This window comes from Pongo abelii, chromosome 15, assembly GCF_028885655.2.
Source record: "Pongo abelii isolate AG06213 chromosome 15, NHGRI_mPonAbe1-v2.0_pri, whole genome shotgun sequence".
Lineage (NCBI taxonomy): Eukaryota > Metazoa > Chordata > Mammalia > Primates > Hominidae > Pongo > Pongo abelii.
The window spans coordinates 77,514,964-77,538,104 of NC_072000.2; the positions used below are offsets into that span (position 1 = coordinate 77,514,964).

At 50.3% G+C, this 23,141-nt stretch overlaps 2 protein-coding genes across 63 annotated transcripts in view; one reads left to right on the forward strand and one right to left on the reverse strand.

The window, feature by feature from the left end:
• PAPLN (papilin, proteoglycan like sulfated glycoprotein) overlaps nucleotides 1-16,372 on the forward strand; it is a 39,842-nt gene extending 23,470 nt beyond the window's left edge. For 9 of the 13 annotated variants that reach the window (XM_054530801.2, XM_054530795.2, XM_054530793.2 and 6 more), the window contains 11 exons: nucleotides 908-1,028; nucleotides 1,357-1,495; nucleotides 2,553-3,033; nucleotides 3,857-3,994; nucleotides 4,385-4,509; nucleotides 4,762-4,900; nucleotides 5,544-5,681; nucleotides 6,673-6,800; nucleotides 6,895-7,003; nucleotides 8,712-8,878; nucleotides 12,679-16,372. In XM_054530801.2, coding sequence (XP_054386776.2) covers nucleotides 908-1,028; nucleotides 1,357-1,495; nucleotides 2,553-3,033; nucleotides 3,857-3,994; nucleotides 4,385-4,509; nucleotides 4,762-4,900; nucleotides 5,544-5,681; nucleotides 6,673-6,800; nucleotides 6,895-7,003; nucleotides 8,712-8,878; nucleotides 12,679-12,848 — 1,855 coding nt within the window. In that variant the 3' untranslated portion in view covers nucleotides 12,849-16,372. Of the gene's footprint in view, nucleotides 1-907; nucleotides 1,029-1,356; nucleotides 1,496-2,552; nucleotides 3,034-3,856; nucleotides 3,995-4,384; nucleotides 4,510-4,761; nucleotides 4,901-5,543; nucleotides 5,682-6,672; nucleotides 6,801-6,894; nucleotides 7,004-8,711; nucleotides 8,879-9,061; nucleotides 9,642-12,678 lie in introns of those variants that run through there. The other 4 variants (XM_054530794.2, XM_054530802.2, XM_054530796.2 and 1 more) reach the window with 3 other exon arrangements.
• The window catches only part of NUMB (NUMB endocytic adaptor protein), a 193,311-nt gene continuing 185,577 nt past the window's right edge, over nucleotides 15,408-23,141 (reverse strand). For 26 of the 50 annotated variants that reach the window (XM_063715213.1, XM_063715216.1, XM_063715210.1 and 23 more), the window contains 2 exons: nucleotides 22,716-22,862; nucleotides 15,408-17,475 (listed from right to left, as the gene is read on the reverse strand). In XM_063715213.1, coding sequence (XP_063571283.1) covers nucleotides 16,760-17,475; nucleotides 22,716-22,862 — 863 coding nt within the window. In that variant the 3' untranslated portion in view covers nucleotides 15,408-16,759. 50 annotated transcript variants of the gene reach the window in all.

The window sequence follows — 23,141 nt, forward strand, 5'->3', positions numbered from 1 at the left end:
GAAACACAGCCTGAGACTCCGAGAAGGCTCTGGGTGCGATTCTACCTCTCAGATCTAACCAGGCTCAGGGAACCCATGGTAAAGGCTGGACGAGGGCCAACCAACTCTTCACAATCTTCCTAACAGCCCCGGCCACTCCCGCCTTAGGGATTGGGTCCGAGTCATCCCACTCCTGCCAGGTGCCCTCCCTTTACCCCTCCTCCTTCCGTGGCCTGCCCTGAACGCGTCCCCAATGTGCTGTCTCAGAGACCAGCTGCTTCTGGGCCCAGACTGTGGCCAGTAGCCTGGGGGCAGTTCCCAGCTCAGACACTCAACGGCTATGTGCTGGGTGACTTGGGCCATGTGACTTAACCTCTCTGATGTTGGGTTCCTCTTCTGAGAACTGGGAATGATGACAATCATGATGGGGCTCCTGCGAGGGTAAAGTGCATCACAGCATGCCTGGCACAGACAGGGCGCCGGGCACCCTCCCTCCTTTCATCTTGCCTCGGTGATGTGGGTGGGTGTGGAGTAAATGGTGGGTTCCTTTGAACCTCCTCTTCTGCCCCGTCTCCTGTCTGCTTCTGTTTTGTAACCCCCGCTGTGAACTGACATTTGGTCGGGCTCGGATGAAAGTCCCCCGTCTTGGTTTTGTGGGCTGTGCAATTGAGGCTCTGCCAGTTATGAGGGGCACAGCCACTGCTTATTGTGTTACGGCTGCCCTCCCTGGTAGCTGCTAAGAGTCGGTGGATGTAGGCAGAGATTGCAGCACACAAAATGTCCTGCCCTGCACACGGGGACACGTCCTCTCCCACCTGGGTCCCCACCCTGTCAACCCCCACCATGGGGAGCCTCAGAGCCTGGGTCCTGGGATGCAGGGAGCGTGGGGGCAGACTGGGCAGTGAGGGGCTGTGTGATGTCTGCCTAGGTACGGGTGCTGCCCTGACAGGGTGTCTGTCGCTGAGGGACCCCATCACGCTGGCTGCACAAAGTCGTATGGCGGTGACAGCACCGGGGGCAGGCCCAGGTCAAGGGCAGTGGCTTCTACAGTAAGTGTCTGGCATGTGGGAGGGGGGAGCAAGAGGCCAGCCCGTGAGCCTGCTCAGTGTCACTGTGACCCAGGAACTTTGCTGCTTTGGCCTCTGAGAAAGGAGGTCCTTGCAAACCTGCTGGCCTGGGTCATCCTCTGGAGGGCACCGGGCTTCAAAGATGGGCCTAGGGTGGATCAGGGGTTTCATCCAACATTCTCCTGGCCTCTGGTCTCCCCTGGGCTGGGGTTCTGGCCCCTCCTTCCTGCCATCCTCCCCGTGGCAGCCCAGAGTCCCCAACAATGGCCAGATCCACTGCCCATTTCCCAATCATGGGTTTCCTCCCCAGGTCCACAACACCCACCAGCCCCAGGCCCAGCAGAATGAGCCCAGTGAGTGCCGGGGCTCCCAGTTTGGCTGTTGCTATGACAACATGGCCACTGCAGCCGGTCCTCTTGGGGAAGGCTGTGTGGGCCAGCCCAGCCATGGTGAGTGGACACCCCCTCTCCTCCTCCTCGATGGGTAGACTCTGCTCCCACCACGCCTCCAGCCCCCACCCAGGACCAAAGACCTTCCTACCAGCTCAGTTATTCATTCATTCCTTCCACAAATGTTGATTGAGCGCCTGCTAGGTGCCAGGCCAGAGAGCAGTGCCAGAGTGTTCTCGCATCCAGCAGTTTGAACCTGCGGCCTTCTGGCTGCTTCCGGGAACTGGAGAGGGTGGGAGGTGGGGATCCCAAGGGGCTGGGAGGCCAGTCTCATGCTTGGGAGTTAGCCCCTTCTGAGGCAGAGCCAGTGCAGGGCAGTTAGTGCCAGGATGGGCAGGGGTGCCCTGACCCTGCCTGGAATGTGGGTGGAGTAGCAGGAGCTGAGTGCTGGAGGGAGGGTAGGGGGCAGAGAGGTCTTTGAGGTTGCAGCCCTGGATGAATGAGTAGAGCTGCTGGGAACCATCACGAGGACCTCAAAAGCCTGGCTAGGGCTGTGGTCAGGGCTCGCAGGAGGCACCCATGGTCTTGTCTAAATGTGGAGAGATGGGTCAGGCCATGCTGGCGAGGGCTGCTGAAATGGCAGGCTGGGTGCTGGAGGTGGGCTCAGTGGCCAGTCAGTGCAGCATCCTGGGGACAAGGGCAGGCCCTTGCTGGGCATCTTCACATGCCCTGGGTGGCTCAGGCCTGTGTCCCTATCACAAACTAAGCAGGCAGGGTCACCCTCTGGGCTCACTTTGCATGTGACTCCAGGTGGTCTGGTGGCAGGGAAGGCCAAAGGTCCAAGGGAGCCGGCCCAGGGAGCCCTGGCCCTGACCTCCCAGAGGCTCTAGCTCTGTGGGTGAAGGCTGCTGTGGCACCAGCCGGGGGCAGGTCTTCACAGTGAACAGACTCTGGTGGAAGTGTCCTGGATCCCAGGGCCAGGTCAGGCCCCCAGACAGGGGAGTAGACGTGCTTTATAAATGGGGAAGGGCCTGCTTCCTAGGTCGGAGGCTGAGAGGATGGAGGGTGCAGCCTTAGTACTGGGCACCTCGGTGACATATATCACACCCATGCCCAGCAGCCTACCCCGTGCGGTGCCTGCTGCCCAGTGCCCATGGCTCTTGCACAGACTGGGCTGCCCGCTGGTACTTCGTTGCATCTGTGGGCCAATGTAACCGCTTCTGGTATGGTGGCTGCCATGGCAATGCCAATAACTTTGCCTCGGAGCAAGAGTGCATGAGCAGCTGCCAGGAATCTCTCCACGGGCCCCGTCGTCCCCAGCCTGGGGCTTCTGGAAGGAGCACCCACACGGATGATGGCGGCAGCAGTCCTGCAGGCGAGCAGGAACCCAGCCAGCACAGGACAGGGGCCGTGGTGCAGAGAAAGCCCTGGCCTTCTGGTGGTCTCTGGCGGCAAGACCAACAGCCTGGGCTAGGGGAGGCCCCCCACACCCATGCCTTTGGAGAATGGCCATGGGGGCAGGAGCTTGGGTCCAGGGCCCCTGGACTGGGCGGAGATGCCGGATCACTAGCGCCACCCTTCCACAGCTCCTCCTACAGGTGAGGCCCACCTTCCCCAGGTGGGGGTGGGGGGGTTAGGACGCCCAGGCCAGGAGCACACCAGTTGGAGCTAAACCCCTGAAGTCAGCCGGCCCTCCCTCCCCACCCCTAACTTCTGTTTCTCCCGAGAGCCCTGCCTGGTGGGCCTTGTTGCCGTCATTCTACAGATGGAGAAGCTGGGGCTTCAGAGACTTGAGGCTACTCTGATGTCTAATAGACATCTGTACAGATGGTGGCTCCGGGGTTCTCCATCAGATCTCGCCAGTATACCCCGGGGCCTGTCTGGCTGGAAAATCTTATTGGCTTCATGACCTTCGGCAAGTCACCCAGCTTCTCCAAGCCTCAGTTTCTTGACCTGTAAAATGGTGGCATTACCTCCTGCCCTGTATGCCTCACAGGTGTGGGTCCTGGTCAAGATGATTCTTGGGACTGGGTCATATTAATGAGGGATTTGGGAAGGTTAAAAACAAAATTAAAAACGTTGTGTTCCACATGGGTTGAGGGTGTAGTTTAGCCCCCACATAAACCTGGTGTGTGCCGTCCCTCCCGACCTCTACCCACCCCCCGGGCTTTGCACCTACCTTGTTGCTGCTACAAGAAGAGGTTGAGGCAGCGATGCCTGGGGGAGCGGGGGGCAGGTTGGGGAGGGTGGATTCCTGAATCCATGGGCTTCTGGGGCTCTGCCTCCCATAGGGACCCTCTAACCCCAAAAGTGCCTGTGACAGGATGGGCCCCAAGTTGTCTGTCATGGAACACACTGCTTAGGGTGGTTCTGGTCCTGGCGCTCGTGCCAGTCAGCAGATCTTACTTCCCACCTCTCCAGGATTAGCTTGGCAGGTGTGGAGCCCTCATTGGTGCAGGCAGCCCTGGGGCAGTCGGTGCGGCTCTCCTGCTCGGACGACACTGCCCCGGAATCCCAGGCTGCCTGGCAGAAAGATGGCCAGCCTATCTCCTCTGACAGGTGGGTGAGAGTCCCCCCCAACCTCCTCTGACAGGCGTGACAGCCCCCCCCCACCTTCCCTGACAGGTGTGTGTGACAGCTCCCCCACCTCCTCTGATAGGTGTGACAGCCCCCCTCCTCGACAGGTGTGTGTGACGGCCCCCCTATCCCCTGACAGGTGTGTGTGACAGCCCCCCAACCTCCTCTGACACGTTCACGTGACAGCTCCCTCTACCTTCTCTGACAGGTGTGTGTTACAGCCTCCCCTGAAGCATTCCCCCAGCCTCGCTTGGGGTGGGAGGGTGCTCTGTGGACTCTGGTCCCCTCTGGCACGAGCACCGAGGCTGAGGGAAGACTCACTGTTGCCCTTGGGAGCCCAGAGCTCATGTCCCCCCACACCACCCCACTCAGGCACAGGCTGCAGTCTGACGGCTCCCTGATCATCCACCCGCTGCAGGCAGAGGACGTGGGCACCTACAGCTGTGGCAGCACCCGGCCAGGCCGCAACTCCCAGAAGATCCAGCTTCGCATCATAGGTCTCTGTCCCCACCCCATCCACCAGTGTGTTCTCAGGGGCCCAAGTGGGAAGGCCAGGATGGGGAGCCTGACCGAGGGCTGCCTCACGCTAGAGGGGCCCAGGGTGTCTCTCTGAGTCAATTCCTCCTGCTGGCAGGGACCACCCTGTGGCCCTCATTTCTCCGTAAGTCCCTGCTGGTCTCATGGCCCACCCTTCCTTCCACTCCCTTTTCCCCACAGCTGACACCTTGTTTCTCTTGGCCTCCTGACAGGGGGTGACGTGGCCGTGCTGTCTCAGGCTGAGCTGAGCCGCTTCCCTCAGCCCAGGGACCCAGCTCAGGACTTTGGCCAAGCGGGGGCTGCTGGGCCCCTGGGGGCCATCCCCTCTTCACACCCACAGCCTGCAAACAGGTAAGAACTCAGCAATGCCATCTTGACCTCCCCCACGCCAGGGCCAGGGCTGGGGGTCTCAGTGGGTAAGGAGGGGAAGGTCTGCTGTGACCAGGCCTTGCCAGCCCCTGCTCAGGGCTCTGGGAGGCCAGGCCTAGAAAAACAGGGCTCCCAGAGCTGAGCCTCTTGAGGAGGAAGCTTCTGGGAACGGTGCAGTTCCACAGGCTCAGGACTCAGGAACTGAGGAAGGGAAGGGCACACAGAGCTAGAGGGCCTGAGCCGGCTTCTTTGGGGAGCGTCTTGAGCTGGCCTTGAGGAATGGTTCAGTTTACAGAGGGGGTGTGGAGGACCGGAGGGGGTGCCCAACTCAAAGACCTAGTGGCAAATGTGTAAGGTGGGGGGTGACAGATGGCAATCCTGGCTGGTGGGTGTGTCTGGCCAGCTATGGTGGACGGGCAGGGAGTGGTGGTGGTGGGAAGGCAGCTTTAGACTTCACCCCAGGTAGTTATTGACAGTTTCCTAACCAGAACAAGGCAGGGGATTTTAGGAAGCTGAATCTGGCTGGAGAGGGAGAAGGGGCCACCAGGCTTGTGCAGAGGTGCCCATGGGAGTGGGCGGGGGCAGCGGCAAGGGCCCCTCATGCTGTGGGCTGTTTGTTTGGCAGGCTGCGTTTGGACCAGAACCAGCCCCAGGTGGTGGACGCCAGTCCAGGCCAGCGGATCCGGATGACCTGCCGTGCCGAAGGCTTCCCGCCCCCAGCCATCGAGTGGCAGAGAGATGGGCAGCCTGTGTCTTCTCCCAGGTTTATTTGACTCCTCTCCCCTTCCTCCTATTCTGCCTCCAGCCCCACCTTATCCTGTGGAGGCCACCGGGGAAGGGAGCTGCTAGGGCACTGTCATGGCCAGTCCTGAGCCGGACTCCAGGGCCTCTTGAGAGATGGAGCAGCTGGGCAAAGGGCTCCTTGGGTTGGCTAATATTTGAGTCTCTGGGCCTTTCCAGAATGTGGTTAGTGGACAGAAATAAAAGGCCAGCTAACGGAGGTGATGGCGGGAGGAGAAAATGGAGTCAGAACACATTCCCAGCTATAATCATAATCGCTACCCTTTACTGAGCAGGCACTGAGTATGAGGCTTGTTCTCTATCACGTAACCTGCAAAAAAGCCATATTGAGCAGATGCTGTTTTTCCCCCATTTTACACACACAAGCTTAGCATCACACAGCTTATAATCAGCAGAACCAGTATTTGAGCCCACTAAGTGAGTATAGCAAAAACTAGAAACCCAAACTGAAATTTTGTATCAGAAAACCTGAAATGGTTTATATGGTTAAGCTTAAAAGCCAGACATTTTTGGCCAGGTGCAGTGGCTCACGCCTGTAATCCCAGCACTTTGGGAGGCTGAGACGGGTGGATCACGAGGTCAAGAGTTCAAGACCAGCCTGGCCAAGATGCTGAAACCCCATCTCTACTAAAAATACAAAAATAGCCAGGCGTGGTGGCACATGCCTGTAATCCCAAGCTACTCGGGAGGCTGAGGGAGAATTGCTTGAACCCAGGTGGCAGAGGTTGCAGTGAGCTGAGATGGCACCACTGAAAGCGGCAGCAGCTGCAGGTGTGAAGTCTGAGGCCAAATGGTCCTTCCGTCAGACCCCACCGAACACTAGGGGATGCTTAGCCTCTCACCAGGGACCTGAAAGATCTTGTGTCCCCTCCTGACCCCATGCTCGAGGGACGGAGCTGGAGGAGAGGGAAGACTCCGTGGGCTGGAGCCAACTGGCTGTGCTTGGTCCCCAGACACCAGCTGCAGCCTGATGGCTCCCTGGTCATTAGCCGAGTGGCTGTAGAAGATGGCGGCTTCTACACCTGTGTCGCTTTCAACGGGCAGGACCAAGACCAGCGATGGGTCCAGCTCAGAGTTCTGGGTAAAGTGGCAGTCCTGAGTGGCCTTTGAGGTCAGGTGGCATGGGTAGGGCAGGATCTTCATAGTGGTTGACAATGACTTGTCCTTGTGCCCAGGGGAGCTGACAATCTCAGGACTGCCCCCTACTGTGACAGTGCCAGAAGGTGACACCGCTAGGCTGTCGTGTGTGGTAGCAGGAGAAAGTGTGAACATCAGGTGGTCCAGGTAAAGGCTCTATTCCAAGCTGTCCCCGCCCCCAAACTTTCACAACTTCAGGTGGGGTGTCCACCTTTCTGCCAGGGATGTCACTGTCACCACTGCTTCCATTCTGGCTCCCAGGCCTGGTGCCAGGGGAAAGGGCTGCAGCACTCGCTCTGTAGGGCCACTGGCTCTCTGCTGGTTGGGCTACACTAAGGTTTCCTAACCTCGGCACCACTGACAGTTTGGAGCTGGTAAGTTTTGGTTGCTGAGGGCTGTCCTGTGCTTTGCAGGATGTTTAGCAGCATCCAGGGCATCTACCCACTAGATGCCATGGGCACCCTCCCCAAAGTCATGACAATTAAGAATGTCTCCAGACCCACTGCCAAATGTCCTCTGGTGGCAAAATCTCTCCTGGGGCTGTGAACCATTGGACTACACTTGGCTTTGGGGACTTCGGTGGTCTTTTACCCCAGATCAATTGGTTTTATATTTGTCCATTCATTTAGTAGACATTTTTTGTCCCCTCCCTCGCTGTAATATGTCAGGACTAGGCTAGGTTCTGGGGATCCTGGGGTCACCTGAGTCCCAGAGTACTCCCGGGCAGATGGCCAAGCGTCCCGGGAGCTCCAGATGTGTTTTTGCTGCAAGTACTGTCTGTGCACAGAGGAGTGTCAAGGAAGGGGGGGCCAGGAAATGACTTTGGCTGCACCTTAATAGCTAAGGATGGCAAAGGATGTTCTTGGTAAAGGAAGCAGCAAGTGCCAAAGGTGGGCATTTGAGAGAGGACACCAGGATGGGAACCAGCCTGTGCACTGGCCGGGAGAGGTGATGGGATTGTGGAGGGCATGTGTGTCTTGTGTGGCCTTGAGCCCAGGGAAGGCAGTGGGAGCTGCTGGAGGTTTCCCCACTGGTGTGCTCAGTCCAGCCATCCCCTGATCAGCCTGTCAGGCCTGCTTCTCCACGTTGGCCTCTCCTGGATCTTTCCAGCAGCAAACATGCAAAGAACTCCCCTCTTCACAACCACTTTCCATTGAGCCTCTATGTCCCTGCAGACCCTATGCTGACATAGTGGCCCCTTTACAGCTGTCCATGTTGGTTGCCTCTGCCTGTTCATCTCCCTACTCACTTCTCAGGGCCTGCAGTGGGGCCGCACATCAACCCCTGCTCCAGGACACTGTCCTGGCCAAGGTCACTGCCTCTCTCCCTAACCCCACTGGACACCTTGCAGTCTTTACGTGACCTGTAGTGTTGTTCTGCTTGCCGTATGCTCCTTCTTGAAATTCTCCCTTCCCTCGGCTCCAGGAACCACTGTCTTCTGGTGTGCCTCAGGGTCTGTCCTTGGTTTCTCCCCGTGTGACTTGGATCACCTCATAGACATGCACTTTGCTGCGTCAGTGCGATGCTGACACACTATCTGGGTCTGGACTCCTGAGCTCCAGACTTCAAATCTGAGGCCTCCTGCTATCTCACAGGCACCCCAAATTTGAAATAGCAGAAAATAACCTCACCACTCACCCCAGCCCTGGATCTCCCAAGGTTGGAGGGGCACCACCATCACCCAGTAACCCAGCCTAGAAACCTTGGCCATTCTTGATTTCTCCCTGTCCTCCACCTGTTTGCTCTCAAGGGGTGGGAATGGTTGGCTCTGGAATGGCCTTTGATTACCTCTTCCCTCTGTCTCCCAGGCCTCCAGAGGCCCTTGATGGCTCTCCCAGTGTCCTCTCTTCTCCAGGAACGGGCTACCTGTGCAGGCTGATGGCCACCATGTCCACCAGTCCCCAGATGGCACGCTGCTCATTTACAACTTGCGGGCCAGGGATGAGGGCTCCTACACATGCAGCGCCTACCAGGGGAGTCAGGCAGTCAGCCGCAGCACCGAGGTGAAGGTGGTCTCACCAGGTAGGAAAGGTCTATATCCGGGGATGGGAAGGGCATTCCCCAGTATATTTACTGGTTCTCGAGGGCTGGCTCTGCAGTCTGAGGGACTCTGGTTTGAATCCTGGCTCACCCTGCCAGTTGCTGGTAGTGTGACTTGGGGCAAGGGGCTTACCTTCCTGAGCCTCATTTTCCTCCTCTCTACAGTGGGGCTATTCTACCACCTGAGAGGGCTGTAGTGGAGATGAAGGAAATGATCCTCTGCTGGGCCCCTGGAGATAGCTTAATAGACATTAATGTATGCAGGACATTCAGACTCACCGATTTTGAGACATATGACTGACTGGAATTTCATTATAAAACTTAAAACTTAAGGTAGACCACTAAAATCTGTCCACTGTAATCAGGGTGGCAAAAAGGTGGTTCTGTGACTGAAAAGTGCCTTTATGGCCATTTGACCATATAACCCAGAAAGGAAAGGGCAGGAATTATCATCACCATTTTACAAATGAGACAGGTATGCAGAGAGCATAAGTGGTGTTTCCACCGGTCACACAGCACATGTGGCCTACCTGGGACTAGAGCCCATGTCTTTTGACTCCCTATGTTTTTTTTAACCCCCATGAAATTACTATACTTGTACCTAAGTGGAATCTTACTTTCATCATTTGATATTTGATATTGTAGCCTTACCTCCTCTAGCTACTACTGTATCATACTTCAACAAATCCAAATTGTCTGTAAGATGCATTATTTTTGTACCAATAAACAAATGCTGCCAATAAAACTGACACAATTCTGATACCATCAATTAGGATGCAGACCAACTTGAGAGATGTGAAAATAAGTGCATATCAGAATTGATGAAACAGATTGTGGTTCAGAGTTCACACTTACAAGAGATATGTGCAAATAAGCAGGAGGGAAAGGGGGAAACGGCTTTGCTCACCCCCCAGCCTGTGCTTCCTTGTGTCCTTGGTTCTTGTTCACTGAGGGACTGAAGACAGAGTGGTACCTGGAGCCAAGCTGCCAATTCTCACAGGCCTGATACAGACCTTGGGGGGAGTATGCCAGACTTAGAGGTGCCAGGGCCCTTCCTGCCTGGTTTTCTGGGCATTCCTGACAATCAGGGCTGCAGTGCCACGCCAGGAGCACGGTTACACTCAGAGGGGCAGGCCTGGCTGCCTCCTGGCTGCCAGGCTGAGGGTGGAGACTGGCCAGTACTAGAAGTTGAAGGTCTGTAGCTGAAATGAGACTCACTTGTCGGCTTCCTGTCTATGACCTCTTTAGAGATCGCCTCCCCAGGGCCCAGCTCAGTGTTTGGCATCACTAGGTGCTCATGTTGTGGCAGGAAATGGTGCCCAGCGGCTTTTTTCTCACCTGTTGCTCGGCGAGCGGGAGGGAGGGTTACAGGGTTCCTTCCTGCCGCTTTGCCAGCCCGCCGCCTTGACCTCTGTCCGGGGCCTCGCTCGGCCCACCGTCTCGTTCTGCCCACTCGGCCCGGCAGGCTGCGCTCCGCTGGCGCTACCGGCGCGGGATTGACCTGGATCCCGCACCCGTGGCGGCCCCATGCTCAGCGCACGGCACAGGCGGCTTCTGCGCTGGGTGCTAACGTATAGACAAGGGGAACATGGTGGCGCCTGAAAACGGAGATGCCAGCAACCGCGGAGCCCCAAGGGGGTGTTACAGGGACAAATGTTCCCGCCGCTTGCAGCTCGGTGAACGGGAGCGTTAAAGCTCGTTCTTTCCTGCATTCCTTCCTGCTCACCGAGCTACAAAAGCCGCGACACTCAGATACTTGGTGACTAAGTGTCTGCCCGCACAATGATGGAGTTACATTGGCGAAAGCACCACACTCCAGGGACTACTTTTCACCTGTATCATGTCCAGAAAATTGACCTTGTCTACATAATCACCAAATCAAGGCTGTGAGACAAAGCAAAATGCAGATTCACAATGAGAGAACTATCAAGAGGACCTAGACATTATGCTTGCGATTAGCTCCAGATGGGATTATATGGAAAACCAAACTATAATGAGAAACTTGCCTGATACCTGGTCACCACGCTGAGATGGCCTGAGATGTGTGTCCCAGATGGGACAGACATAGCCTCAGTCTGGCCACTCTCCTCCAGTCCTCTGCTGGCTGCTCTCACCTGTTCATTTTTTGTTGGGTCACACGGCGTCAGGCTGCCTAACCCTGCCCTACTCATGGTTGGGTGGCACATTGCATTTCAGTGTTAGCACCAGGGTAGGAGGCCTTGGGGTAGTCAGGCTGAGGTAAAAGGGACATAGCTCTACTGGGGGGACTTCTCAACATCGCCGTGAAGTAGGTTGCTGTTATTAGTCCCATTTCACAGATGAAGAAATGTGCATAAAGGGCTTAAGCAACTTGCCCAGAGTTACCCAGCTGGCAAGTGGCAGAGCCCGGATTGAGCCTGGGCAGTCTGGGTCCAGAGCTGGTGTGCTTAATCACTATGCTGAGTTCCCACTGTGGTAGGTCTTGGGCTGTACCAGCTCAGACAGAGTTGATATCAAAGTTACAGATTTTTAGAAACAATATGCATTAATGGCTTTGTTATCTATGTAAATCTAGGTAGGTAATAGTTTGGTTATACCAATATACCAAACCTTTGTAAGGTTGTTTGCTGCTAGGTATAGTCGTTTAGTGGTATTTTGTGAATAAACAAGGGGAGAGAGGAGAAAGATAAGCTTTCTCTGGCTGCCTGAGGTCTGACTTCAGGGAAGGTACCGCTCTGGTCTAAGTCAGCTGAGTTTTAAGAACCCCTTCCCAGAAGAGAGATGAAGCAGTAGAATGAAACTTTTTTTTTTTTTTTTTTTTTTTTTTTGGAGACAGAATCTTGCTCTGTCACCTAGGCTGGAGTGCAGTGGTGCGGTCGCAGCTCACTGCAACCTCTGCCTCCTGGGTTCAAGCGATTCTTCTGCCTCAGCCTCCCGAGTAGTTGGGACTACAGGGGCACGCCCCCATGCCTGGCTAATTTTTGCATTTTTAGTAGAGACAGGGTTTCCCCATATTGGCCAGGCTGGTCTCAAACTCCTGACCTCGTGATCCGCCCGCCTTGGCCTCCCAAAGTGTTGGGATTACAGGCATGAGCCACAACACCCCGCTGAATGAAACTCTTAATAGGGAGTTATGAGATACAGACATTCCTAGTAAATTCAGAGGGAGAGAAAACAAGGGCTTTGTTCTCAGTATAGTTAGTATTAGAGCCACCATTAACAGGACTGTTTTCCTATTACCTTGTCTAATATGCATTGCTTCCTCTGGGGAAAGTGAAAAACTGGAAGGATGAGGACCCAGGTGACTAAGATAAGCTGGTGATATTGAAGGGACAAAACTTTGATGGTTGGAGGAACCCAGCAGAGAAAGGGAAAAGATAACAGAGCTCTTGCTAACTCAAAATTTTACTTGGGGCTGATCCTACCTGCTCTCCCAATCCAGAGGCAAGAGCAGTTGTCATTTAGTAATTCAGGTCTCAAACATAAGGAGTTAACTTCAAGAGATGTTTAATCATCCAGTCAATAAATATTTGGGAGTCTGGGAAAAGCTATTCACTGGGCTGAGGCCACAAATAATAATGGGAGGACCACTGCATGTTGAAGTGAGGCCAAGAAACAGGTAGAAATCATCATCCCTCATAGAGTTTGTACATATGGTTAAAAGGTTACAGGGTAAGCGCACTTCGTTTTCAATCTGGCGGTTATAATGCTGTGTTCCTTTGAAGGAAATGAAATGGCAGGTGAGAATTTTCAGCATACACAGAGCTTCCTCACCACCTTCTCTCTCCCCTGTTGTTCTGCAGCACCCACCGCCCAGCCCAGGGACCCTGGCAGGGACTGCGTCGACCAGCCAGAGCTGGCCAACTGTGATTTGATCCTGCAGGCCCAGCTTTGTGGCAATGAGTATTACTCCAGCTTCTGCTGTGCCAGCTGTTCACGTTTCCAGCCTCACGCTCAGCCCATCTGGCAGTAGGGATGAAGGCTAGTTCCAGCCCCAGTCCAAAATAGTTCATAGGGCTGGGGAGAAAGGAAGATGGACTCTTGGCTTCCTCTCTGTGGCTGGCAAAGGGAGTTATCTTCTGGAATACATTAGCTCTTTCAAAAACCCACCCAGTGTTTAGCCTCAACGGCAGCCAGTACCAGCTTCCCTCTGTGCAGTATTTGCATCTCTGACATAACCACAGGCTGCTTGTTGTCAAGAACAGCAATCTGTTTGGATAAGAATAACCTTTACTTTACAGCTTCCCTTTATAATTTGTTACACAGGAATAGTTACATGCATTTGTTTGTTTGTTTTTTGAGACGGAGTTTTATTCTTGTTGCCCAGGCTGGAGTGTGCAATGGTGTGATCTCAGCTCACTGCAACCTCCGCCTCCTGGGTTCGTGATTCTCCTGTGTCAGCCTTTCTGAGTAGCTAGGATTACAGATGCCTATCACCACGCCTGGGTAATTTTTGTATTTTTAGTTGAGATGGAGGTTTCACCACGTTGGCTAGGCTGGTCTCGAACTTCTGACCTCAGATGATCTGCCCGCCTCAGCCTCCCAAAGTGCTGGGATTACAGGCATGAGCCACCACGCCCAGCCATCAGTGCATTTTTTTATTTTTTTTTGAGACAGAGTTTCGCTCTTCTTGCCCTGGCTGGAGTACAATGGTGCGATCTTGGCTCACTGCAACCTCCGCCTCCCGGGTTCAAGCGATTCTCCAGCCTCAGCCTCCTGAGTAGCTGGGATTACAGGCATGTGCCACCATGCCTAGCTAATTTTGTATTTTTAGTAGAGATGGGGTTTCTCCATGTTGGTCAGACTGGTCTTGAACTCCCGACCTCAGGTGATCCGCCCGCCTCGGCCTCCCAAAATGCTGGGATTAGAGGCGTGAGCCACTGTGCCCGGCCCATCAATGTGTTTTAAAGCTAGCTGTCAGGGCTCCACTTAATTTAAAGCTGGGCAGGGAGATTGTGTAATGATTTCAAAGTTAACACCTGTTTTCTAAAGGGCATGCCAAGTCCTGCTGTATCAGGGAAGTATTCTGTGCTAGAATCAGCGATGGTTCATTGCTCTAGTCTCTCTCACCTTTCTAGGCAGTGCCTCAGTCAGCTCTAAATCCGGTGCAGAGGGTTAACAGCATAACCCTTGTTGGCAAAATGGAATAGATGTAAGACCTCAAATAGGGATTTGGGATGAAACAGCTGCAGTTAGCACTGTTATCTGAGCATGAAAGAACTGGAAAAGCTCCTTACATCATCGAGATGTTGGACCTTGAAGCCCTCCTGAGGCCAACATGCAAATCTGGCTGTGAAGGTTCATCTGACACCTGTGTAAAGCTGACCAGCCTGCTCTGTACAGTGACAATGAGGAGCCCCTCTCTTCCTTAAGAATCTGTGGAGCAAAATGTTTGCTGCCAGAGAAAAATCAGACTGTCACTAAAAACAGCATTAGCAGGATGCGGATACCAATGGGGAAGGGTTGTGGGCAATGCAGTAACAGGGAAATGGCTTCAGAAATGGTTTGAGTTGGAAGACAACATTCTTCATCTCTCAGGACTTCTAATTCCTTGATGCTAAAAGAAGAGGCCTGGATTCTATGAGCTTCCAAGTCCCTTTTCACTTTAACCTTCTACAAATCTTCCAGAGGACTGCCTAGTAGCAAAGGTTATTCCTGGACACAGGAAAGACAGACAGGCATTACAGGGACCAAAGCTCTGAAAGGTGACTTTTATTACCAACACACTGGCTGGAAAAGGGACAAACCACATCACGGGTGAGTGATACTTCTCAGTCTACTCTACTCATTCAACAAAGGAAATGTGGGCTGGGGCAGAGGTCTTTTTTCATTTAATACTGGAAAAATACTGAAGAGCATCCATGTTCACTTATGGCTGGTTTTGCTATAGAAATTGGAAAATAAAGGCCACTTTCTTGAACTCCCCAGTTTAATTAAACCAGAATTTGGCCTATTGGTATAAACACATCAGAAGGTAAGTTTGAGGTTAACTAGCAGCTAACTAGTTCTAATAGAACCAGTCACAGAACAGTGGGCTAAGATTAGAGGTAAAACTCATTCTAGGCCAGTGGTTCTCAACTTTCTACCATATTGCAAGCTTAAAAAAAACCAAAACACAACCTGGGGGGGGGGTCCCCCTGCCCCACTAAAATTTTGATTTAATTGGTCTGGAATATAAGCCAGGCGTTAGGATTTAAAAAAAATATCCTCAGGTGATTCTATTGCACAGCCCAGGTTGAGAAGCACTGCCCCACCCGGCTGAGATTCTGCATTTCTAACCAGCTCCTAGGTGAAGTCCATGCTGCTGTTACAGACCACACTTTGAGCAGCAAGTATCTGACTTTAGAGATACACTCAGGATTAACTTAAAGTATGAATGAAAATATGAATCTTAAGGGTATTTTTCTAGTCACTAAACTAGGGATTTGCAGCAGCAGTAGAATGGAGAGAGAGAGTAAGACCAAAAGAACGAAAAGTAAATTCATTTACTAATAAAGGAAAGGGGAAAGAACAGCCCTTCATGGGCAAAAGCTTCTACCATGAACATTTATTTTTGTTAAAGCAGATTATAAATTTTCATCAGTACAAATATATATAACTTACATTTGATTGTAAGGCCAATGTTCAAAAGTAAAAATGAGATGAGCTCTCTTATTATCCGAGGTCAAGAGGCTGCAACTGTCAAGGGGATGTTCTCACCGAAAGGAGGTTTGGGGGAAGAGGACACACACAAAGCTAATGAAACCAGAATCCCCATCCCCACAAAACTTATGGGAACAAAATTTAAAGGATAAAACAAAACCCACCAAGACCCATACTACAAACCAATATGGTAACCTGTGTTCCCTTCTATGGTATGATTATGTCATGTTACCTTAGTGTTAAAGGATTAACATAAGGAAATTGCAGCAATATATAAAAGATATATTTTCTATAGAGCATATTTTGATTGATTCCATTAAAATAATGACATTAGAATTCCATCATAGGTTTAAAACCAGGACAATACTGCTTTTCCTTTATTTAAAAAAACTACAACCTAGTGACTGTATTGGTCATAAGCATGATTGTTGTTGCAATGTGCTACTTACAATGAATGACAGAAAACAAGCTAGGGGTCCTGTCTGCAGCTTCCAGCCTTTCCTCTTTACTTCAGTAGGCATCAATGATAAATCAATCTTATGTACAATTTCTTACAACTAACCCCTTTACCTTTGGCAAGATTACTTACAACTCATACAACTTTTTAATATCTGAGAACTATTTAAAATATTCTAAATGCATAAAAATAAAGATTTTGGCTTTTGATATATATAATATTTATTCTGTTACTCAAAATGGAAGCTCAACTTCTCCCCCAAAATATAGCTCTGCTGGGCAGTTGCTGATATGCCCTCCTGGGAATTCTGGTAGCATAGCCTGCCTCTCTCTTCTCTAGCCTGAGCACAAACCACTCTTCTTGATCTTTAATACAGGCCACTACTGACAGGAGGCAGGTGAATGGCCTGAAAAACAAAGAGAGATTGCTTTGCTTCCTGTTGTGTTTTATATTTCAGTAAATGTGCTTTGAATATAGATTCTTGTTCAGATACTTTGCCTCTCTGTTGCCAGAGATTTGTAAGGGGGTGAGGGAAGAGGGAGTACAGAAAGCAACATTTCCTTGACTTCTTTAGCCTAATTGCAAGGCAGCTTTTCTCTAGGAATGCTTTTTCCCACATCTTTCAAAATCACCCCTCACAGTACTTTGGGCCTGGACTTGTTCCTTGGGACCTTTGGGATTAGTGAAAAGAGTATTAATCAGGAGACAAAGTCTGTTTTGCTCCTTTGACCTCTACCCCCTGCTCCCTGTCTGGTATGGACAAGATACATAGCCATAAGGATTGCTTAAAGTTCAATTTCAAACGTCTTCTGTAAGTCACTGGAGAAAGGGTTGGTAGGGGACGGATTAGTACGCTGCTTGGACTTGTTTTCTAATGCAGCCCACTGGGCTTCAAAAGGATCCACTGGGCAGGTGCCTGTAGGAACCTCTGTATGCCTGTCTGCTGAGGCCAACCTGCCATCATCTACACCATTGAAAGCTGCAGAACCGTTGAGGTGCTGAGCAGGAGGCTTAAAGAAGGGACTGGTGGTAGCACTGCTTGCCTCGTAGTGAGGGAATGTCTGCTGCCTGACCAGGCTGGGTGACTGATGGGGATGGGCAGCCTGAGGGTGGCCTGCAGTGCCAAATACGTTGGCCACCATCTGGGAGGGAGTGATGCCCACCACAGGCACATTAGGGGCTGGATAGGGCATTCCATTGGCCACAGGATAGGACTGGGCAGGGACAAAGGCTGGCTGCAGGGCTGGGACCACACCCACTGGCACAGGCTGAGAGGTGAGGAATGCATTCCCTTGGAAAGGTGGTGCTGGCTGGGAGATGGCAGTGGGTGGAGGAGGCTGGAGAACTGGCTGCAGAGGAGCAGCTGAGGCCTGGGGCTGCTGAGCCCGGACGCTCTTAGACACCTCTTCTAACCATCGGTCGGCCTCAGAGGGAGTACGTCTATGACCAGCCTGGAAGAGACCTGGAGAAGCAGCACCAGAAGATTGACCCCACTCGGTCCCTGGAACCAACAAGATGAGAGACAAAAGAATCAGTTAGGGGCATCTTTCCTCACCTTATAATCTTGGTTATTTGAATGATCCTAACATATACAACATGTCCCCCCAATGGGACATTTTGTGGTTTTGATTGATAGGTAGGAGGAAAGTCTCTATTACCAACTGGGATTTTGTGGTAGGATGAAGAAAACTTGTCAAGACCATGCTGCTGTGTCAGCCACACTGAAGCACTGTCTAGATATGGCTCAAATGAATTAAACCAAGGCAACTGACTGATGTCAGAAACTCCTTCCTGTTGCTATGGCTCATCCACAATACAGAAACTAGCTGGTTGTGGTGGCTCGCACCTATAATCCCAGCTACTTGTGAGGCTGAGGCAGGAGGACTACTTGAGCCCAAGAGTTGGAGGCTGTAGTGAGCTATGACTGTGCCACTGCACTCTGGCCTGGGCAACACAGAACTGTCTTTAAAAAAAAAAAAGGCCACATGCAGTGGTTTATGCCTGTAATCCCAGCACTTGGGGAGGCCGAGGCAGGCAGATCACCTGAGGTCAAGAGATCGAGACTATCCTGGCCAACATGGTGAAACCCCGTCTCTACTAAAAATACAAAAATTAGCTGGGCGTGGTGGTATGCATCTGTAGTCCCAGCTACTCGGGAGGCTGAGGCAAGAGAATTGCTTGAACCTGAGAGGCGGAGGATGCAGTGAGCCGAGATACTCCAGCCTGGTATCTCCGTCTCAGCGGAGACACCGTCTCAAAAAAAAAAAAAAAAAAAAAAAAACCTAGCTTGCACATCCTCTAAAGGGCCCAAGGCAATTCATCATCTGCTCTAACAGAGCAAAAGAAAATAACCAGTGACCTGGCCATAGCTTGCTGGCCTCCGCCTGGCTTCCAGAAATATGTTGTCTTTTTGGTGAACTGCCTTTATTACCATGTTAAAACCTTTTGAGGCCGGGTGTGGTGGCTCACACCTGTAATCCCGGCACTTTTGGAGGCCAAGGTGGGTGGATCACGAGGTCAGGAGTTCAAAACCAGCCTGGCCAACATGGTGAAACCCCATTTCTACTAAAAATACAAAAATTGGTTGGGCATGGTGGCATGCACCTGTAGTACCAGCTACTCGGGAGGCTGAGGCAGAAGAGTTGCTTGAACCTGAGAGACGGAGGTTGCAGTGAGCCAAGATCATGCCACTGCATTCCAGCCTGGGTGACAGAACAATACTCTGTCTCAAAAAAAAAAAAAAAAAAATTTTTGGTTTTATAATTAATAGAGGTTTTTTATACAAAAACTAGAAAGTACAAAAAAGCAAAAATGAAGTACTTTTTGTAGCACTTTTTGTAGGCCTCCTACTGCAGGAGGCAGGGCCCCCTCTTTCTACAGGCATGTCTGCACATCACCAAATCTAGTGATGGATTCTCTGAGGTGGGGCCCTGGAATCTTTTTTTTTTTGAGACAGAGTATTGCTCTGTCACCCAGGCTGGAGTGCAGTGGTGCAATCTTGGCTCACCGCAACCTCCGTTTCCCAGGTTCAAGCGATTCTCCTGCCTCGGCCTCCTGAGTAGCTGGGACTATATGTGCATGCCACCGCGCCTGGTGAATTTTTGTATTTTTAGTAGAGACAGGGTTTTACCATGTTGGCCAGGATTGTCTCGATCCTCCTGACCTCGTGATCCACCCGCCTCAGCCTCCCGAAGTGCTGGGATTATAGGCATTAGCCACCACGCCCAGCCGGAATCTGTATTTTATAAAAGCTCTATGGGTGCTTCTGTTCCACAGTCCTAATGACTATCAGTCTGATCTCTTTTGTTCTCCTTCACCATCCTTTCTTATGTAAGCAACTTATTTCCAGGAGGGAACATAGTTTTCCTGAAAGGATTCCTCCCTAGTTCCCACTCAGCTAACTGGCTGAGTTTTAGAACCAGGGTCACTTATCTGATCCCAGAATCCTCAACACCATCTGTGGCCACCTTACCCGAACATGTGGCTGCAATTTCCTTGTTAGCAGCATCAGGGGCATGGGCCCAAGGGTTGGTTTCACGCACAGGCATTGCTACGGGTGCTAGAGCAGTATGGGCTGGCTTAGCAAGCACATGGAAGGCTGAGTCAGTGCCATTAGCTACAATGGGAGCAGACAACATCAATGGAGTTAATTCATGCAGGGTGTACAAGTGACCCCTTGGAGCTGTGTCAGTCAGGTGAATGTAGAATACTGGTGGAATGGATAAGAGAGAAGAGTTGATATTTGGGAAAGCCATGATACCCTGCATTGGATGTACATACCATTAGGCAAAGAAGGAATTAGAGGTTGTAATTTTTAAATGGTTGTATAGATAAAGTCAAATGACTGTTCTAGGAAAATATCTGCATGAGGAGTGGGGAAATGAAACAACAAAATGAAACAACAAAATGAAACTACAAATGAAACTACAAAAACAATTTCAAATTAAGGTGAACAGAGCTGCTGTATCTTAGGAGCAGCAAAAAATATCTAATTATTCTAGATATAGCTTAGCCTTTGGCATAATGAAGTAGGTATAGCATTTCCCTCTTCTTCACTTTTCCAAAAGGTCAAATTATGTTAACAATAATACTGGTTAAAAATAGGCCAGGCGCAGTGGCTCACGCCTGTAATTCCAGCACTTTGGGAGGCCGAGGTGGGTGGATCACCTGAGGTCAGGAGTTCGAGACCAGCCCGGCCAACGTGGCGAAACCCCGTCTCTACTAAAAATGCAAAAATTAGCTGGGTGTGGCGGTGTGCGCTTGTAATCCTAGCTACTAGGGAGGCTGAGGCAGGAGAATCGCTTGAACCCGGGAGGTGGAGGTTGCCATGAGCTGAGATCACACCACTGCACTCCAGCCTGGGCAACAGAGTAAGACTCCATCTCAAAAAAAAAAATTACTCCTTGTTTCCTCCTCAAAAGTTAAAATGTATATTTGACTCGTTATTACGTGCTAGTCATTAAGTTAGTATTTTACATGCATCATTTAATTCTCTCAAAAACCCACGAGTCTGGTATTATCCCCCTATTACAGATGAGAAATCAAAGTTCGTATGTTTTCATTTGCTAATTTGTATTTTGCTAATTTAAATTTGTAATTTGCTACACAATTAATTTCAACTTTTTTTGAAGGTTTTTTTTTTTTTTTTTTTTAACTCTCCTGGTAACTCACAGAACTTTTTTTTTAACAAAGATTATTTCCCTCTATGATGTTTACAATATCACAAAATACCTACTATTCTTTCCTCATCTCCCCTTATTAAAATCTGCTAACCCTTGTTCCTTTTATTCCAGATACCTATATTAGTTTCTTCTCCTTAGCCCAGCTCTCAATAACATTTAGTTTGGTGTAGAAAAGCACCTTCCCCTGACTTACAATATAATTATGTCCTTTTTAGGACTGGACAGCCATGCCTATGGTGTTGGTACTATTTTTTTTTTTTTTTTTTTTTTGAGATGGGGTCTCGCTCTTGTCACCCAGGCTGGAGTGCAATGGTGTGATCTTGGCTCACTGCGACTTACAATATAATTATGTCCTTTTTAGGACTGGACAGCCATGCCTATGGTGTTGGTACTATTTTTTTTTTTTTTTTTTGAGATGGGGTCTCGCTCTTGTCACCCAGGCTGGAGTGCAATGGTGTGATCTTGGCTCACTGCAACCTCCGGCCCCCAGGTTCAAGCGATTCTCCTGCCTCAGCCTCCCCAGTAGCTGAGATTACAGGTGCCTGCCACCATGCCCGGCTAACTTTTGTATTTTTAGTAGAGATGAGGTTTTACCATGTTGGCTAGGCTGGTCTCGAACTCCTGAGCTCTGGCGATCCACCTGCCTCAGCCTCCCTGTTGGGATTACAGGCGTGAGCCACCGCGTCCGGCCGGTGTTGGTACTATTTACCTAGAGTTTGTCTAAAAGACTGCCTTTGCTTTTTTGGTGGCAAAAAAAATTTTTTTTTTTTTTTTTCCACCTAGAAACTGGGAGTCCTTTAAAGGCAGGGAAATGAAACTGAAATATTCAATTTTGCACACTTAGTGCCTTGCAGGCAGGCAGAATAAGTAGAATGTAATGGGTACTATATTCAGGAAGACCTGAGTTTAAATCCTGTCTGTATAATTTGGGCAATTTACTTATACTGTCTGAGCCTCTTTTTTTTTTCATCTGTAACATCTACCGCACAGGGTTGTTGTGGGGATTAAATGAAATAATGCATGAATACCTACCACAATGTGGCAAGCAATGTGTAAGTGCTCAATAAATTGTGCCTATTATTACTGGTATTATAAATGTTTGTTAGATGACATGAAAAGTCATTTGGTACATATGAGTATGAAAGTTTATTAAAAAGAAAAAGAAAAAGACCCTTATAGGAAAAGCGTGTAGTTCTTCCAGTAGAAGCAGGGCACTATCTCCGGAGTAAAACTTCCTCTGAGCTCTCTTTCAAAAGAAACGGAGAAACAGCAATTATAGCAGCTCAAATTCTACAAGTCTGTAACTTAAGTTACATAAATTCTTTGCTGACCTCCGAGTCAATATCCACTATTTAGTCAGTATCTCTGAAAACAACTTTTAACTCTTCAATGCCACAAAGGCAAATTTTAAGACACTTGTTATAGAAGGTGAACTAAGGAGCTCAAAGGAGTGCCTTTTTCTTTATGAGCCTCTTTGACAGAGCAGAGACTAGGTGAGTCCAGGGCTTCTCAACCTTGGCACCACTGACATTTTGGGCTGGATAATCCTTTGTTGTGGGTGCTGTCGTCTACACTGATGGATGTTTAGTGGCATTCTTGGCCTCTAACCACATGCCAGTAACACCCCCAACCCCCGACCTGTAAAGCCCCAAAAAGTCTCCAGACAGTGAATGACAAACTTTGCCCCGGTTGAGAACCACTACACTAAAGAAAGCATAACCTTTGAACCAATTCCGATGACTACTGCTTTTGGGAAACTGAATGGGTATGCTGATCCTCAACAGTCAAGTGGGAAATAAGGCAGTAGGTTGGGACTACAGAAATTCCTTATAGAATGCGGTGAAAGATGGGCACAGGCAGAATGACAAACACAGACATCTTAGAAAACAGGAAGGGCACAAAGACATCATCGAATAGAGAAATCAATGAATCTAAGACATCAAATAGAGAAATTAATGGGTCTGACCAGGCCTTGGGAAGCTCATCTTACAGTTAGTGAGCAGTGTACTAAACATACTGGTTGTAAAGAGAACAGCTGAGCAGGTCAGAGGGCACCAACCTTGGAAGGTAGGAGATTGTGGTGCCACCACTGTCACTGGTTTGGTCATCGGAGCAGATGAGAAGGGGTCCTCAGGTGTGCTGAAGGCATTGGTGATCTGTGAGCACAGGGAGCTGATGCTCTCTGCCTCCCCTTCTACCTCTGGCACTGCAAGGCAAACAGAAAATGGCTCCAAACAGAAAAATAGAATAATCCTGAAATTTGACAGTATGATGCAAGCTGGCATTTTATACTGTATCTCCTGTTTATGGAAGAAAAGGCTCAATTAACTGTATGGCGGGGTCACAAAACCAGTTTCAAAAAATTTACTGGCCACAATTTCATTGGCTTTTCAGATGGGAAAGTATAAAATGTCAACAATTAATGTACTAAGGCACATCTTCCTCCCTTACAAATCCCCAAATTTCCTTATTTCCTCTTCTTATA